We start from the raw sequence: 18,586 nt of genomic DNA on the forward strand, positions 1-18,586 counted from the left end.
CATTCACGAAATAGCTCCTACTTGTTTTATACAAGTAACTCATGTCACTATTGGATATCCTCAGTTTATTTGTAAGTACCATTTCTGTCAATCAAAAATAAAGGTCAATCCCATTACAGCCCAAATACTGTCTTGGTACAGTAATGGGACGTGTGTGTGTGTGTGTGTGTGTGTGTGTGTGTGTGTGTGTGTGTGTGTGTGTGTGTGTGTGTGTGTGTGTGTGTGTGTGTGTGTGTGTGTGTGACATGGTACATTGTACCCCCAGATAACACAACATACAGTTTATCAGAGAATATTACAGACTATCCATATGATTCATTGACAGTCTCTTAGTGTAGTATATTACTATACTGTATATATATATAAATACTACAGTCATGTGAAAAAGAAAGTACACCCTCTTTGAATTCCATGGTTTTACATATCAGGACATAATAACAATCATCTGTTCCTTAGCAGGTCTAAACATTAGGTGAATACAACCTCAGATGAACAACAACACATGACATATTACACTGTGTCATGATTTATTTAACAAAAATAAAGCCAAAATGGAGAAGCTATGTGTGAAAAACTAAGTACACCCTAACTGCTTCCATAGGAATTAAGATGTTAAGTAGCAGACAGGTGCTGCTAATCAAATGCCCTTGATTAATTGATCATCAGCAAGTGTGACCACCTCTAGAACAGCCGAAGTTTTAGCAGTTTGCTAGTCTGGAGCATTCAGGTGTGTGTTAACACAATACCAAGGAGGAAAGACATCAGCAATGATCTTGGAGAAGCAATTGTTGCTGCCCATCAATCTGGGAAGGGTTATAAGGCCATTTCCAAACAATTTAAAGTCATCATTCTACAGTGAGAAAGATTATTCAAAAGCAGAAAACATTCAAGACAGTTGCCTATATTCCCATGAGTGGACATCCCAGCAAATTCACCCCAAGGTCAGACCGTGCAATGCTCAGAGAAATTGCAAAAAAAACAAGAGTTACATCTCAGAATCTACAGGCCTCAGTTAGCATGTTAAATGTTAAAGTTCATGACAGCACAATTAGAAAAAGACTGAACAAGTATGGTTTGTTTAGAAGGGTTGGCAGGAGAAAACCTCTTCTCTCTAAAAAGAACTTGGCTGCAAGGCTTAGGTTTGCAAAGTTGCATCTAAAGAAACCACAAGACTTCTGGAACAATGTCCTTTGGACAGATGAGACCAAAGTGGAGATGTTTGGCCATAATGCACAGCGCCAAGTTTGGCGAAAACCAAACACAGCATATCAGCACAAACACCTCATACCAACTGTCAAGCACGGTGGTGGAGGGGTGATGATTTGGGCTTGTTTGCAGCCACAGGACCTGGGAACCTTGCAGTCATTGAATCGACCATGGACTCTTCTGTATACCAAAGTATTCTAGAGTCAAATGTGAGGCCATCTGTCCGACAGCTAAAGCTTGGCCGAAAATGGGTCATGCAACAGGACAATGATCCCAAGCACACCAGCAAATCTACAACAGAATGGCTGAAAAAGAAAAGAATCAAGGTGTTGCAATGGCCCAGTCAAAGTCCAGACCTCAACCCGATTGAAATGCTGTAGCTGGACCTTAAGAGAGCTGTGCATAAACAAATGCCCGCAACCTCAATGAACTGAAGCAACGTTGTAAAGAAGAGTGGGCCAAAATTCCTCCACAACGATGTGAGAGACTGATAAAGTCATACAGAAAACGATTACTTCAAGTTATTGCTGCTAAAGGTGGTTCTACAAGCTATTGAATCATAAGGTATACTTAGTTTTTCACACATGGCTTCTCCATTTTGGCTTTATTTTTGTTAAATAAATCATGACACTGTGTAATATGTCATATGTTGTTGTTCATCTGAGATTGTATTTACCTAATTTTTAGACCTGCTAAGGAACAGATGATTGTTATTATGTCCTGATATGTAAAACCATGGAATTCAAAGAGGGTGTACTTTCTTTTTCACATAACTGTATGTATGCTAAACCAGCGGTGCGCAAACTGGGGGGCGCGGCATGAGACTTTTCGGGGGGGCACGGCATTTACAGAGTCCCCGCGCTGAAAGCGCGAGGCCTCTGTAAACTTACTTACCCAGCTCCAGTAACGCATCTCTATGACAACGCGGAATCAAATGACGCCCGTTGCCAAAGCGACGTGACGTCTAATGACGCCACGGGTCACGTGACATCCCATGACCCCGCAGTGTCATTTGGCGCAACATTAGAGGCGATGGGGGGGGGGGCATGACCAAGGAGGAGAGAAGGTAGGGGGAGCACAGCGCAGTGAGTTTGCGCACCGCTGTGCTATACGGTGGAGGTTTCTTGTTGCCTTTTTCACCCACCATAACTTAAAATGTGATGATATATATATCCAAGGCAGAAATATTACATCTTGTTTGTAAACAAACCTACTTATGACCAACAGCAATTTCTGGGAGTTTCTATAAAGTCAGGTCTCATTATCTGATGCTTGATCAAATTGCTTACCAGAGCTCAATCATAAAACTTCTCTTGTCAAATCCACACGCATTTGTAGTGAAACTTTCTTTTATTTTATTTTTAACAAGGTTTGTTAAAAAGACTTTTATAAATGGATTAATATTTTAGTTGATATTTTGCCCAAAGCAAACTGAATAATCTATATCATGGACATAAATATATATATATTAATAAACTGCATTTAGTGGTGTACGTTCTTATTTTCTGTTTGATAGCGTAAAGGTTTAAAATCAAAACTAAATGAATCCCCAAATGCTCAATAACATCTCTGGTATTGTCTCAAATAAAGAATGCAGAGATCTGGGAGATGCATCTGTTCTGAAAATTATTTATTTATTTTGCTCAAGTGGTGATAACGATTTGTTTTGAACCAACATGAGTTCCTCATAATGGTTTCATATTTTTGTATAAAATATTTGACCAGGAAATAACACATTGAAAGTTTTTTTTTAACTCTTAATGAGACTTGAAAACCCCCTTTTATTAATTACAAATTAAATATCAGTTTAAAAACTAGTTATTACTTCATAAATCACATATATTGCATTTTGTTTCAGAGAAAGTTTAATCTTACACCTCCAAGAACAACAACAAACAAACTGTTGTTTTTTTTTTTTTGTTTTGTTTGTTGGAGGGAGGGGGGGTGTTAAGAGGCCTTTGTCATCAAATCTCAGGGTTGGACCCAAGGGAGGGCAATTGTAGAAGAAGACAGGGATTAGCATATGGAAGGTGAGGTTAATCCCTATAATTTCTTACCTTTCCATCTATCTCCTTATGTTTACTTTGTGAGAGGACAATAGTATTCCATTATCCTGTGCTTCACTCTTTTTGGTTGAAGATGACAGTTCTTTTCTCAAATGGGGTGTCATTACTGTGACATGAATTAGACTATACAGAACAGAAAAATAACTATCATTTAAAGTGCTTTTATTCTTGTTTGACAGAACTTTTTCCTACATTCCCGATCTGAAAGTTTAGGCTGAATACTCAACAATAATACACTTTACACCGGTATTTATTATTGGAAAAAGCGTTAAAAAAACAAATAAGGCTGGGAAATTTTCTTTATACTATATATATTAAGAAAATAAGAGCCCTTGTGTTGGACCATGAAAAGTTATTACTACATGGAAAAGTTTGGTTATTTTATATTAAAGGAACTGTGTATGCAGTACTTTAGAAGTTAGATGTCCACAACTAGTGAGACAACAAAATAATCTGCAATGATTTTAACACATTATGTATTCGTCCATAGCAAGAAAACCAGTGTTTACCAAAAACGAACTGCCTGATGTCCCCGTGTGAAAGAATAGTCGTAGTAATGTTGGATTGATTGTTTGTTTTTGTTTTTATCACTAATGCATGTTTTCTAAACAAAAACAAAGCAACTAATATGTATTATTTCTCCACAAACACGTTATGAATCTTGGGCCATGTAATCATCCATAGTCATCAATCCATACATCACAAACAGGTTTAAATGTAACCCCTTCACTGGTGTAATGTTTTGCCCCTACAACCCCAGAGCGAGGTCAGGACTGGGAGTGATATATCAAGAGTCCAACTAAAAGCCAGGGACACCAATACACATAATGAAGAGATAGACACCCATAAAACGCCAGATGTGTATTTATTTGCACATCATGTGAAAGTCAACGAGTGATATGTTTCACAACTCCGAATAAAAAAATATATATATGCTGCAACATAATAGAAACTTGAAATACTGTACTTTTTACTGTCACCTTTCTGAACAAAGTGAATGTGCATTCAAAATGTGAGATGACCACACTTATTTCGTGGTGGAGGTAAATGTCTTATTACTTGTATGAAGTCACTGAGCTGCTTTTAGATTCTGAGTTTTCTCCTATCTATCTCTCTCTTCTCTTTTCTCTCTCTCTCTCTCTCTCTCACTCACTCTCTCCCTCTCCCTCTCTGCCCCTCTCTCATAATTCAACCCAGAGCTACGATTGGAAGCTTCCCTTGAGCACTTTTCTCTCTCCCCACCAGCACTGCCCATGTCCCATTGTAGTTTACTTTACACACTTAATCTTCAACTTTCTTTAAAAAAAAAAAAAAAAAAAAGAGGAGGAGGGGGTGAAAAGAGACGAGAGAAGGGGGAGGTTAGATCAGTGACATCGGTATAGCCAGGAGAGTCTGATGACAGGAGCAGGCAGTCTTAAGAGCGAAGCAGAGAGAGTAAGAGGCAGTGTTGGGGGGAGTCACAGTGATTTACAGTTACCTAGAGCACAGACCCCAGTGGCCTGAAGCCCCTGCGCGCAGCTGCAACCCAGCAGCAGTATCTCTGTGGGTCCAACTCCTAGCTGGATAAGTCTTTCCAGACTCCCCTGTGAACAGCTCACTTTCCCTGGCTCCCTGACATTGGGGAGATGGCGCACTGGCGTTAGGACGCCTGGGATGTGAAGTCTTCTCCTGACCCAACTCACTTCTCCTGCAGTTGCTTCTTCAGCTGGAAGTCTGTGGCCAGACTGCACAGCCTGTTTGTATGTGAGGGCTATTGGTGTGGTCTCACGGATGGTTGGACCTGAGATGGATGTTTCTCCTGTGTAGTAGTAGTAGCTCAGTGCCAGAGAGGAGGTGAGTGGCTTGCAGCAGCCCGGCTGCGACCCACCTTCTGTTGCTGCGGTTCTTGCGTGTGACTCACAGATGATCTCTGGATCACCAGCACCACATGTGTGCTGGAGCTGGGCTGCCTTGGGCTTATCTATTCAAGCCTTTCTCTTCTTGGATCTCGTAAACACAAACTTAAATTGCGCTCTTTCTGCAACATGCTACCTGCATCACACCCAGACTACCCCGGGACCCTGTGTGTTGATTTTGCCACATCCCGTGCAAGGTACCCTGGATATCTGCAACAATAATCCCATCTTCTGTTCACTTTGTCTGACTGTTCCTCCTGCCCAATTCTCCGTGGAGATCCCTGTGGATTGTACTTGCTGGCGGGGTGGATCACCGAGTGCTTGGAGGACGCTGTAATCCAGACCGGGGGAGAAAAAATAAGAGGGGAAGCATTACAAGGTTACTATGCAATTGCGACTGATCTCTTTGTGTCTTATCATTTTGAACTTCTTGGAATACATTGGCAGCCAACAGATCCCTAGAGGGAGGCGACATCGGAGAAGTAAGTGTCCCCACTGCTGGTGCGCGCTGAGATTCACCTGCTGCTCTGCATGTGCTACTTTGTAACCATATCTGCTGGGTGCATCTTAATGTTGTTACATGATAGCAAGCATAGTATATACCAGGGGTACTCAACTCCAGTCCTCAAGCCCTCCCCCAAACAGGTCAGGTTTTCAGGATATCCCAGCTTCAGCACAGGTGGCTCAATCAGAGGCTCAGCCTTTGACGAGCCTCTGATCCACCTGTGCTGAAGCTGGGATATCCTGAAAACTGTGGGGGCTTGAGGACTGGAGTTGAGCACCCCTGGTATATAGGACACCTATATGGTGTAGAACAAGAAAACATGTAGAGATAGAAAAAGAAAACCGGTATCTGAACCTGCATCTTCAGGAGAAGGTACCTAGTCTCAGTCTCACATGTCCCACTCAAGACTGGTAAAGTTGAATGATGTTATTAAGATTATTTTGTGGGTTTTCTATCCAAGATGCATTTTTTTTCATGCTAACAATAATTCTAACTTCAGTAATAGGTGAACAGGAGATCAAAGCCAGTGATACTGGAGATACGTGGGACCTGATAGGTCTGTTACTCTCCTTTCAAAGTCTGTCATCCTCTTCAGAAAAGTTTATTTTCTTTTTTTCCCATTACACTTCCATTGGATTAATTAGGGAGAATATCTAGCTTTGGTAATTGACAAGGTTGAGAGTGAGAGCTACATCATGCTAAAAATTGTTAAGCAAATAGATAATTCGGTAATACAGATATTTAATTTAGGGATCCCTAGTCAAGAGTGGAAACTTATTTATTTCATGTTTGCATTGATTATCTGGTATATCACCATTTTATGTATCTTGCCATTCTAAACGTGTTGTTTATACACACACGGTCATTTTATTAAATGGATTTGAACTAAATGTGCGATTTAAGTTAAAGCATTCAAAGGATGTAGTCGTTTTTGAGCACATAATACAATACTATAATACATTCCCAAAATGTGATCAGCTAAAAACTCGTTACAGTACATTGTTCAACTTTTCACAACACCCATAAAATAGCAACCGCTTCAACAATTGACTTTCCGCATTGCACAGCAAATAACTTCATGTGGGATGCCCTCTGGCACTCCATGGGGTACGGTCACAGTATGAGAGGGTTGCTGTACAAAGTTTTTTCTTTCTACATTTATTTCACACATACATATTGCTGTAATCGTGGTATTAACAAACAGAAAAGAAATCTGCTATGTTATGGTGGCGACAAAGGCAGCTGCCATTAGGATGGGGGCAAGAGGAGCAGGTACCACAGCTGAAAGGAATGGCTTAGCTCAGATGAGTACTTCATTTGAAATCCTGCACTGCTCTGATCAGATACAGATGGAGTTTTTCTTTGTCTTGTTTTGACTGGGCTAGTTAATACGGGAAACATATACAGTTTCACCTTATGACCGATGGATCTATGCAGTTTAAACTCAGATTAAGCACAGACCACACCAGTGGCAGACATTCAGGGGAAAGCAGGGTGTTATCATGTACACACCTCTCTGTCAAGAGTAAAACCTTAGATTGGCGGTGCTTGTTTTCTATTGTAAGGTTATAATGGGTCTCCTACACACCAATCAGTAACCCCCCCCCCTACCCCACAAAAATACTATTAAACCAAGATCCGAAATCCCTAATAATGTGCCTCAGCTGATAGACCTGTCTATAAACAGTGCTAAATGAATTGTGTACATTAAACCCTGAATCCCAAGCAGGGATACAGATACAAGAATACAATGCAGAGCTTTGGCACTACACGCGTTAAAATTATTTGCTCAGCACATCTTGGTGATCAGTTGCAATTAGCTTGTAATTGGAATGTCTAACTCCTGGTTTGCAAATCCCATTACATATGAAATCATTGCATGAATGCCTCTGAAATTCCCTTACTGTAACTAGGATCCCATTCATACAAGATGTTTGCACTTACCCCACCACCACATATTTAGTAACTAGATATCTGATTTTGTTCTTGTGTATTTCTTGACACACTCGTGGAGGAGAGTTGGGGATTATTATTTGCCCCAAATATTTAAAGCAACAATCTGCTCTCTTCACCAACAAACATAAATTGCTCCTGTCTTTTTAGAAGCAATTTTGCTGCTGTTTTTTGCAGACCCATCCTTTCTAACTTCTGTCCTTTATTTCTGGAGACATCCAGATTGTGCTGAAAACGTATCTCCCTGGGAGGTTAAAATGGCCACTGCCATTCACACCCATGAGGACGGGAAGCTTCCATGGTTACAGCTGATGCTTGTGAAATAATAGGTGACAATTTAGCAAAAATAATACAATTTAAGAAAACAAATAGTTAGAAATAGATTAGAGTTAGCAATGAACTATCGGTATCTAAATTAGGGTTTCATTATTGTTTATTTTATTTATTTATTTTTGGGGGGGGCTGCTTTAGTGACATACAGTATCTGCAAATGTTCTGCATGAACCTATTTGTGGAAAGGTCCATGTGTTATCCTGAGACTTGGTTTCCACACTACCAGCAGCTCAGCAAGAGACCTCAGTATGTTTCTCTGAAACTACTTACAGATGGTACATGTTGGGGTGGAAAGTGTCTGCCTAAGTGAAATTGTGCCCCCCAGCAGGAAATACAACTTGTTTCTTTTAGCTTTTACTAACTGATCAGATCACTAGACTTCTCCTTATTAAGCATCTGCAGCTGCAATGTTTTGGTGGCGATAGAACTATCTGTCCCACGCAGATAAATTAGACCGGTTTGGCTATTTTGTACTTAAAAGTGGTTGTTGAAATCTTGGATGTTTTAGAGCAGGATGTTCGGGTTTATGTAATAAAATTAATTTGTTTGAGAATAAAATACCACATTATATATAATTACTACTGTATATCCTTATAGCTTGTTTGTTATTAACTCTATATATCAGTGCGCTTTTAAGTACATTAGCAAAGTAAAACCGTATTTGTTCCATAATTTAAATCTCTACACAATGTATCATTCCCCACTGTGGCTACAATGCAATATTCATTCTAGATTGCTACTGTTTGAAGGTGTAATATACATTTTTGGTGCCGTTCTAATTTTCTTTCAAAGACATATTAAAATGCTCAAATATAAAAACATTAGAAACTAATGGCAGATCTGAACCACTTGACCCAACAACTCTGCTCATATTCCTATCCACTATGAGACCTCAGAAGTCATGTTTTCATATTTTGGATAGCTTTGTGTCAATACCAAAGGAACACCTGGGGGTGGAGGGGGTTTGTGCACATCCATCAAATATATACTTCACTTACTTTATATCATCCTAAAAAAAAAACAAGTGCTAAATGGTGTCACTTTCTCAATTTGTATAAAACGAAATGAATATTTTGGAATGTTGTGATGAGGGGTTGTGAGGTTTGAGTAACACATTGAATGGATTATGGGACATATTTACTAAATTGGGCAAAGAGATAAGACATGAATAACACATACATGGGTCAGAGGGTACTTTATGGGTTTGGTCATTATGGGAGTTTTTAGGGGGGGGAGGACTTATATAACCACTTTACCTAAATATGTTTTCCAGAAAAATGTAATTAAAAAATGCTGACAGTTATAGGGGGATTTAATAAGTCAAGGTTATATTATACCAAGATGATGGTCCATTTGGGGACTGAAGCGTCGGGTTCCTGTGTGTAATGGGTCAATAAACACCCTCTATTTTGTCTGGTGCAGATAATTAGACCATTCTGGTCATTTCCTCAAATTGGATATTTGTTTCCTATCTAGCACAGACACCCTCTGCAGCATACTTAATACTAAGTGTGCAGCTATGTTCTAAATGTGTGTACATACACGCACACACTTTGCAAAAGACAGGCACGCAGGAATTTGAAAATAATGAACAATAATTTGTATTCCATTGATTAACGTTTCGATCCCTATTGCAGGGCCTTTCTCGTGCAATGGGACCAAAATGTTGATCTATAGAATAAAATATATATTTTTTTTTCATTATTTACACATTCCAATTTTTTCCAAATATTGTGTGCTATATTTACAGTGCACCCAGGCTCGCTTTCCACTTGTTTAGCGAGCACCAGCATTTTTGTATGCTATAATGCTGTATATATTTTAATTTTATAAATGTTTGGAACATTTATTACTTTAAATATATTATCACCATTGAAACCTGCATTCATGGCGGTGTATAAAACCTGAGTATTTGGAAGGAGTGGATAAAATGTGCAGTTACAGTTACAATCTGCCACTCTAGTACCATTAACTGATAGGGTTATGCTCAATTATGGAAGATTAGCACCCTCTAGTGGCAAATCTTGGAAGCAGCCTCAGCTGTTGAGCCACTTGGAAAGTAATTACAGTCCCACAGGATCTGTTCAGGAATGCAGTAGGGCGCATAGGATGGTGTTTGTGATTGACCAATCTCGTACAATTATACAACAGACTAAAGCTTGTGCTGCATTGTTATTTCATTTTACATGTATAAATTTGGTCCTCAACTGGAATAACATTTGTATACATCCCTCCCAATTTTTCCTGCAAGATACAGCATATGCTTAATTTTAGCAGTCAATCCACAATAAAACGGTATCTTGCATTCGTAAACCTTAGCCTCTTGTTTGCCTGAGGCATTGACGTGAGTCTGTGTTGCAATTATTTATTAAATCCCCTAAATGTGCTTTTGACAAACCCACCTGCAATTGTTAAAAAAATATTTAGCACAATTTCTTAAATTCTTAGAAATCCTTTACTAATTCATTTAATCAAGAGAGGAAAAACAACAATTTCTTTGAAAGTTAAGGTATTACAGTGACTTAATGAAACATGGATGAGTGCTTAAAACTCCTCCTCTGCTTCATCATTATGCCCTAATGGTTAGAGATGTGCGATTTTTTCGCCCCCTCTCATTGATTTGGATCCGCCTCGGATTGTCCGGTTCTTGTGGCCCACGGATTTCCGCAGTTCGGTTTCAAAATGGCAAATCCGCAATTACAATTTTATTTATTTTAGAGAGCAATCAGACCTCCATGGCCTGATTGTTAAAAATCCGCACACGGATTAATCTACGTGGGGAGGGATCCCTCTCCCTTTCCGTGGATTAATCTGTGTGTGAATCTTTTGCACTCCGGCCACGGATTGTAGAATCCACAGATCGGATTCTGAAACATCTGTCCGGATTGTATTCATTGGCGGATTTATATTAATCCTCACTGTTTCTCTTATTTATTTTAGTGTCCAATCCGCAGAAGGATATTAGTGGGGGGGGGGACAGATCTGGTCTAAAAAAAACCCAGAGAAACTGTTCTGGACTGGTTCACCATCTCTAATAATGATCTCAAAGTCACCAGCTTGTTTGGGACAATTTTATTTTTTTGGCATGTTATATTTGATATCATGATAAAGAACTAATGTCAAGCTGCCAAGTTTTATCCATATCAAAGCCTTTCCCAAAGTTATAAGGATTTAATGCATAATGCGCTGTCAAACCAAAATGTCTAGCACTGACATGCTAGACATAACAGTGCAAAATGAAAATTATATGTGCAGATTGATAATGTTTCCGTGAAACATATTGTAGAGAAGTCCTTTAGAAATCTGCATTTAGCTTTACACTTCCACAGACAACCAACCACTTCAGTGTTGGGTACCCCACTTCTATTTAAGTATACTTTCAGTAAATTAAGCCTGTTTGCTTTGTAATGAGCAGATTTAAATGAAGGGTTAAAACATTGTTAGAAAAGCACACTTATCAGTGTGATGGGTAATAAGTATAAAAGAAATAAATCGAAAACCAATGTGGCTAAATAAACAGGTAGGGGGAAATGGAAAAGAAGAGACAGGTGTTTAGATTCTTTAAGTTAGAAGGGACGGAGACATCGTTTCAGAATTATAAGCAATATAACAAACATTGCAAAAGGGCAATCAAATTGGCAAAAATGGATAATAAAAAAAGGATTGCAATAGAAAGTAAGATCAACCCTAAAAAGTTCTTTAAGTACCTTAACAAAAAAATTAGAAAAGAAAATATAGGACCCTTTCAGTGCGAGATGGGCAGGCAGATTATTGGAGATAAGGAAAAAGCAGATGTATTAAACAAATTCTTTGCTTCTGTGTTTAAGGAAATAATTAATTGCAATAGTAATGCCACGACCTCTATATTAATGAACAATTGGTTAACTAAGGAAGAAGTTCATAGGCAGCTTGATAAAATTTAAAGTAAATAAGGCACCTGGACCCGATGGCATACATCCAAGAGTCCTTAAGGAGTTAAGTTCAGTAATAGCTAAACCATTACATTTAATATTCAAAGACTCCATTTGCATGGGCTCAGTACCACAAGATTGGTGTAAAGCAGATGTGGTGCCTATATTTAAAAAGGGACCTAGATCACAACCAGGGAATTACACAACTGTAAGCCTGACATCAATCGTGGGGAAGCTATATGATGGTTTAAAACTAGATAATATTCAGGAATACGTAATGGAAAACAGAATGATAAGTAATAGTCAGCATGGATTTATGAAAGATAGGTCATGACAAACTAACCTTATTAGTTACTTTGAGGAGGTGAGTTGGAATTTTGACCAGGGTTGTGTAATTGATGTGGTTTACTTAGATTTTGCAAAGGCCTTTGGTACGGTTCCACATAAGAGGTTAGTGTACAAAATAAAGCAAATTGGATTCAGCACAAATATTTGCGCATGGATTGAAAACTGGTTGAAGGATAGACAACAGAGAGTTGCCAAAAATGTAACTTTTTCAGGTTTGGCTAAAGCTGTGTATTTGGATGAAAAAATGGTGCTCAAAATCACATGTGTACTCTGTCCAAAACTTTGTTAGTATAAGTTCATAAGTGTTCAGGGAGCTCTGCATTCGTCCACAAAGAGATAGTCCATATGTGTGTGTGTGTGTATGTAACCTGGTCCCCCGGTTCCTCGGTGCTTCCCCCTCCCCTCCTCTTGCCTCCGGTAGCTGTGGGGACAGTAGCAGGTTGCTAGGGAGGTGAGCGCATCGCCAGAGACCCACAGCGAGTGCAGTACAGGGCACCGCCATGATAGGAAGGCTCGCGCATGCGCAAGATGAGCCCAGCGGCCATTAGGAATTGCACATGCGCAGTGAAGCACCAGCAGCGGCCATTACAGTGAAGGGCTCCGTGGGGACTACATTTCCCAGCAGACACAGGGGCAACTACAACACATGGCCCACAGCAGCCAATAGGGCGCCCAGAATGTCCTGCAAGGAGATACAATTTGCCCGCTCAGGGAAGCTCGCCAGTCAGAAGCAGGACAGCAAGGGGATAGGTAAGGTCCAGGGAGAAGTGCTCCACTGGACTAGGTCAGAGTATTCCCCTTCAGGTCCCAGCTAGACCCCAACCATCTCTAGATTGTGGTGCTATAGGCAGGTGAGGTTTAATAAAGATAAATGTAATGCATTTGGGAAGCAAGAATAAACAGGCGACTTACAAATTAAATGAGGATAAATGAATGGAGTCCTTAATGGAGAAGGATTTAGCAGTGCTTGTAAACAGCAGGCTTAGCAATATTGCCCAAAGTCATGCAGTAGCTGCAAAGGCAAACAAGATCTTATCTTGTATTAAACGGGCAATGGATGGAAGGGAAGTAAAAATAATTATGCCCCCTTATAAAGCATTAGTAATACCACACCTTGAATATGGAGTACAATTGTGGGCACCACTCCTTAGAAAAGACATTGTGGAACTAGAGAGAGTGCAGAGAAGGGGATGGATAATCTGATTTGTGAGGAGAGATTAGCAAAATTAGATTTGTTTACATTTGAAAAGAGGCGTCTAAGAAGCGATATGATAACTATATACAAATATATTCGGGGACAGTACAAGGAGCTTTCAAAATAATTATTTATCCAAGGGCAATAAAAAGGACACAGGGTCATCCCTTAAGGTTGGAGGAAAGGAGATTTCCCCAGCAACAAACGAAACATGGGAAGGATGTTCATCCAGGGAGTAATCTGATTGCCAAAACTTGGAGTCCGGAAGGAATTTGTTTCTCCCCTTTTGAGATATCATTGGATGATATTTCTTTTTTCAACCTCATCTACTATGTAACTATGTATGTTCTGTTAGCAAAGACGTCACATGTGTGCTAAATTTGCTATTATACAAGTCATTTTATACAACGAATGAGAGGGTAAACAAACGGAGAGGTTTAGTAATGTACATACAAGGGATGTTCAGATTAAATAGCTCTAGTTATGCTGCCTAAAAAAACAAAGCTACAAAGATACAACTGGTGAACTATGCTGTAACTACAGGTGATTTCATCCCAAAGCACTATTGACATATGCATTGTACTTCTCCAGCAGAAGCATTCTACTGAAGCAATTGTCTTTGAAATTGCATTGCATGTGAATGTAAATCTTATATGAGGCTTATATAAAACTAACACATCTCTTAATAGAACAGTCCAATCATTGCTGTCGCAGTGCATGAGCTAAACCTCCCAAGCCGCAGTTCCACCTAGAAGACAAGAAAACCAACACCGCTTTAAAACGTAATTTAGTAAGTTAAAACAATAATCACAGTAGAAGCGGAAACTGAATTCATCTTGTACATAGTCATTATAAATTGTCCTTGTAGGTTATTAAGCTGCAATATGAAGCAATACTGAGCATGGTCGCTATGCTCACCTCCTTTAACTAATGCTGCTTGTACTAAGGGAACTGAAAATGAAATCCATATTGGAACACTCCAACAATAACAGCTTACAGTATTGCCCATTTATTATTAATCTCATTCAAATTCAACATAAGACCAGCAGAGTAGGAAATGACGGTCCTGCCAGTTAATATTGTGAGGAAAATAGTATTTTCTCTAAGTGACAGCAGTTGTACTATTATACATTGCACCACATTCATTTTAAGGGGCAATAAAAATTCCATCCCCACTCCTCCAGATCTCAAGCAGGCCTATGCAGGGGCTTCAAAAACATGCAGGTGACACTTCTGTCCTTAAGTACAGAATATCTTTAAAGATCCTGGAAAGGTAAGGAAACATTAGCTAGGCCATTCAGGTGTGTGTGTCTGTGCGTGTGTGCGTGTGTGCGTGCGTGTGTTTTAAGTTATGGTGGGTGAAAAAGGCAACAAGAAACCTCCACCGTATTGCATATAGCAAATAAAAAGATCACTTGTGAGCACATTCACATGTCTTAGGCAGGTCTGCAACCCTGCCTGTCACCATTATCCCCAGCATTCAGTGCTTCCACTGCAGCAAGGGATTCTGGGAAATTACAAGCAAATGAGCACACAATGTGTCACCTTTTATCTGAAAACCAATGTTACATGGAGCCCATATAAGCAAATGTTCTGCTGTTCACACAGCTTTTAAGCACAGCATGGGATTAGATGCAAAGCCAGTCAAACATGCACGCACGCACGCACGCACGCACGCACGCACACAATCGTTTTCACTTCCAGGTGGATCTGAAATACACTACACAGCACAAATGCACTACTCATACAAATTTGAAATAATATCAGAAAGCATATGAAATATGTTTATATGAAAATTCATAGAAAAGTTAAAGGGCATTCATTTCCATTGGTTTACTGTACATTAGTTCTAGGGTCTAAATGCATCTTTAAGTCTTGGCGACCGACAGTGCCTACTTCCACAAGGTATCTTCGAAATATGGTGCAGCTAGAAGAAGCCTTCCAGCTTTGTAAATGAATTTCAACCAGACGCAGTCTGATTTCCAGAAGGTGGCTTGCTAAATACGGCGGTTTGGCATCTTCCAGACAGAGTTGGAGTTCCTTGCCATACCATGTCTTCTGCTGTGTTTAGTTAACTCCCCCATAATGTTAATTTAAGAGGCTGTATACAAATGCCTAAGCTGAGCTGTATGAATCAGTTCATAAAAACATTGTTTTTAATAATAATTTTTTTTTAAGACCGTGTAGATCAAAATTCTGTTACCAGACATGTACCAAATAATAAATACTAATATTATTATAGCAGTAACTTCTGTACATATTTAACAGATTTCAGTTTTCATTTATAAAGCCTCTTTTTAGATTTATACTTTGGAATTCTTAAACAACTAATCCACGTGAATAGGCCCTTAAAAGCCAATGGATTTTCAAATCCTAATAAAACCCTTGAGCAGATTTACAGCTCATCCAAAGGAATTACAAGGACTGATGATATATATAAAACATGTATATAACTTCATGTAGGCAGATTCTAAACCAAGCATGTTTGGTTTATAAATCTGTGCTTCACACTTTGGACATCAGTAACTAATTTATAAAGCAGGGATTTACTGTAGGATACATGATAAGTAACAATGCCCATAAATGGCTATACAACTTGCTAGTTGTCGCTTGCCTGTTTAACCTCTTCTCTGCTACAAAGTACATCAGTGCTCCTGAGAGCTTTAAAAGCTTGTAACATATCAACTGCTTGTTGGTCCAATACAAGCTATACCTCCCTCTCCCTCCCTTGTTACTATAGGAATACGGTGCTAACAGATCAAAGGAGACACAAGCTGGTGTTCTCACAGTATGTATTTTTAAATGAGTCTAATAAAAAGTAGTTCATGATAAAAGCTATTATGCCACAAATTATACTGTAGTTGTTCGTGTAAAGCATTTTACAATGTTTTCCAAGGGAATGCTGAAGGTTTCTGCAACATATTGAAGGAATCTACAATATTTAAAGGATTTAAGAATTATAGGAATGGTATTGACCAAAGTCATTGCATAAAATGTCCCTTCCCGTGTAACTGGAGTCATATGGGAACCTATTTTACTAAAGTGCCTATTTTACTAAAGCCTTGGTACTTTAGTCAACTTGGTGCATCCTCTATTCAGGACACTTCTGACACCAAGTAATAATCTTTATGGGTTAATGTAGCAGTAAAGCATTTGAATGAGAAATGCAAACTTTTTAATAACTGGATGTGATGGTCATTAGAATGGAGGAGAAAGGTGAGAACGTTAAATCATCAATATTTTTAGATGCTGTAGGAGAGAAATGATTGTATATTTCTAATAACTTTAGGCTTGAAGGTACAAGTATGAAGATAAGTGAGATACTAACCCAATTGGAGGAAGCTTTTGAAAGATACACATTTTTACATGCATGCAAAAAAGTGATGAAACCGTAGAGCAATATGTTACTAAATTAATAAAACTACCGTAAGTAAGACCTTTTTGATTTTGGTGAATTGACAGTGATGAGAGATTTAAAAAAAAAAACATGTTCAGGAAGAGACTTCTCGGTGAAGCAGATCTAACCATCTATAAAGCTCTCCAGATGTGTAAGACAGAAGAAACTAAAATGACAAGCAAAATAGTTTTTAGTGTGTTATGATTTTATTTGGATGTTAATTGAAACAATGGATGTATTATGCTTTGTCGTGGAAATCAATAACATTTTAAGCTACAAAAAAAAAAAATAACTGAATTCAACAAAAGGGGCTATCCATGTTCAGGACCACTGACGGGGGGACAGAAGGGCCAGGTGACTGTGGGGGGTCCGGCAGCCAGCGCTGCAAATTAGCCCAACCTCTGATCAGCCTGAGCCGGTGCTGCAGATTAGCCCCGACCTCTGACCAGGCCCGGCTGCCGGTCGAGGTCAGGCCTCAGCCCTTCATCAGATGCAGGCCTCTTCCTCATTGTGTGTCCCACGCCGAGCTTCCGACCTCTGGCGGTACGCGACGGGCCCCTCCTGACGTCAACCGCCGGAAGTAAGCTGGGCCTCAGTTTCTGGTGCGCATTGACTTTGGAAGTTGTGGTCTTTTTATATGTATTGGGTTGGAGTGGGGGTCTTTTTATATGTATTGGGGGTTGGGTGCTTTTTATATGTATTGGGGTGGGGGGTCTTTTTATATGTATTGGGGTGGGGTCTTTTCATATGTATTGGGTGGAAGTGGGGGTCTTTTTAATATGTATTGGGGGGTTGGTATGTATTTTGTGTGGGGGGATTGAGTGGGAGTGTGGTAATTGGCGGAAGGTGGGGGCGAGTGAGAGGAGAGAGGAGGTGAGGGAGTGAGGAAAAGGGGGAGTAAGAGTGAGACGAAGGGGAGATAAATATATGCGAGGCGGGAGGGGGATGAGTGAGGAAGAGGGAGTGAGACAGAGAGGAGAGAGTCATGGGAAGACGGGGGGAAATAGAGGGGGCTCGCGGGGTGTGAAATTAGTGGGGGCTCGCAATACCGCTGACACCGGGGGGGGGGGGAGGGCGGACATAACTCTAGTCCTGGACCCCGGGAACTCTGTCAGCAGCCTTGTCCTAAGAATAATAGAAGATGGTTAGAAACCCTCACAACAAAAATCAGTATCACTATGTATCTTTGCAGATGTCATAGTAAAAGGGTATCTTGATGAATTTCCTCTGCAAGTGTATGAGTTTACTAGAACTGCAGACAGGAAGATGTAGTGATACAAGGAATACTTTTCAAGGGCAGTAAGGTTGTAATACCAATGAACCTTCCAAAAGAAATGGTGGAAAGGGTCTATGAGGGTAATTTGGGTGTAGAGACGTGAAACAAAAAAAAGTGTGAGAAGTGATATGTTGGCTTCAAATAATTCAAGACATTGTTAATGTTGCAGACAACTGCAGAGCCACTGAAGCCTCACCCTGTTCCACAGTGTGGATGAGAAGATTGGCGCTGATTTATTTACCCGGAATGCAAAGGACTATTAGTCATATACAGTATTATTATTCTTTGTATCCAAAAATGTGCACACTACGCAATACTAGTAGCAATGCTGTGGTACTGTAGCAAATATGAAGGGCATATTTGCCATACATGGCATTTCAGATGAACACTTCAGTCATAATTGGTCATCATTTTTCAATACTGCATGTAGTCAATTTGCCAGGGATTGGGATTTTTGTCACACAACATCTAGTCGAAATTACCATCAATCAAACAAATTGG

General features: G+C 39.7%; 1 protein-coding gene across 1 annotated transcript in view; it reads left to right on the forward strand.

The window, feature by feature from the left end:
• The first annotated feature begins 4,539 nt into the window (after window positions 1–4,539).
• The window catches only part of RSPO3 (R-spondin 3), a 125,844-nt gene continuing 111,797 nt past the window's right edge, over window positions 4,540–18,586 (forward strand). The window contains exon 1 of the mRNA XM_075597265.1: window positions 4,540–5,649. Within this exon, the coding sequence (XP_075453380.1) occupies window positions 5,553–5,649 (97 nt within the window). The 5' untranslated portion in view covers window positions 4,540–5,552. The remainder of the gene's footprint in view (window positions 5,650–18,586) is intronic.

This window comes from Ascaphus truei, chromosome 4, assembly GCF_040206685.1.
Source record: "Ascaphus truei isolate aAscTru1 chromosome 4, aAscTru1.hap1, whole genome shotgun sequence".
In the NCBI taxonomy this organism is placed as follows: domain Eukaryota; kingdom Metazoa; phylum Chordata; class Amphibia; order Anura; family Ascaphidae; genus Ascaphus; species Ascaphus truei.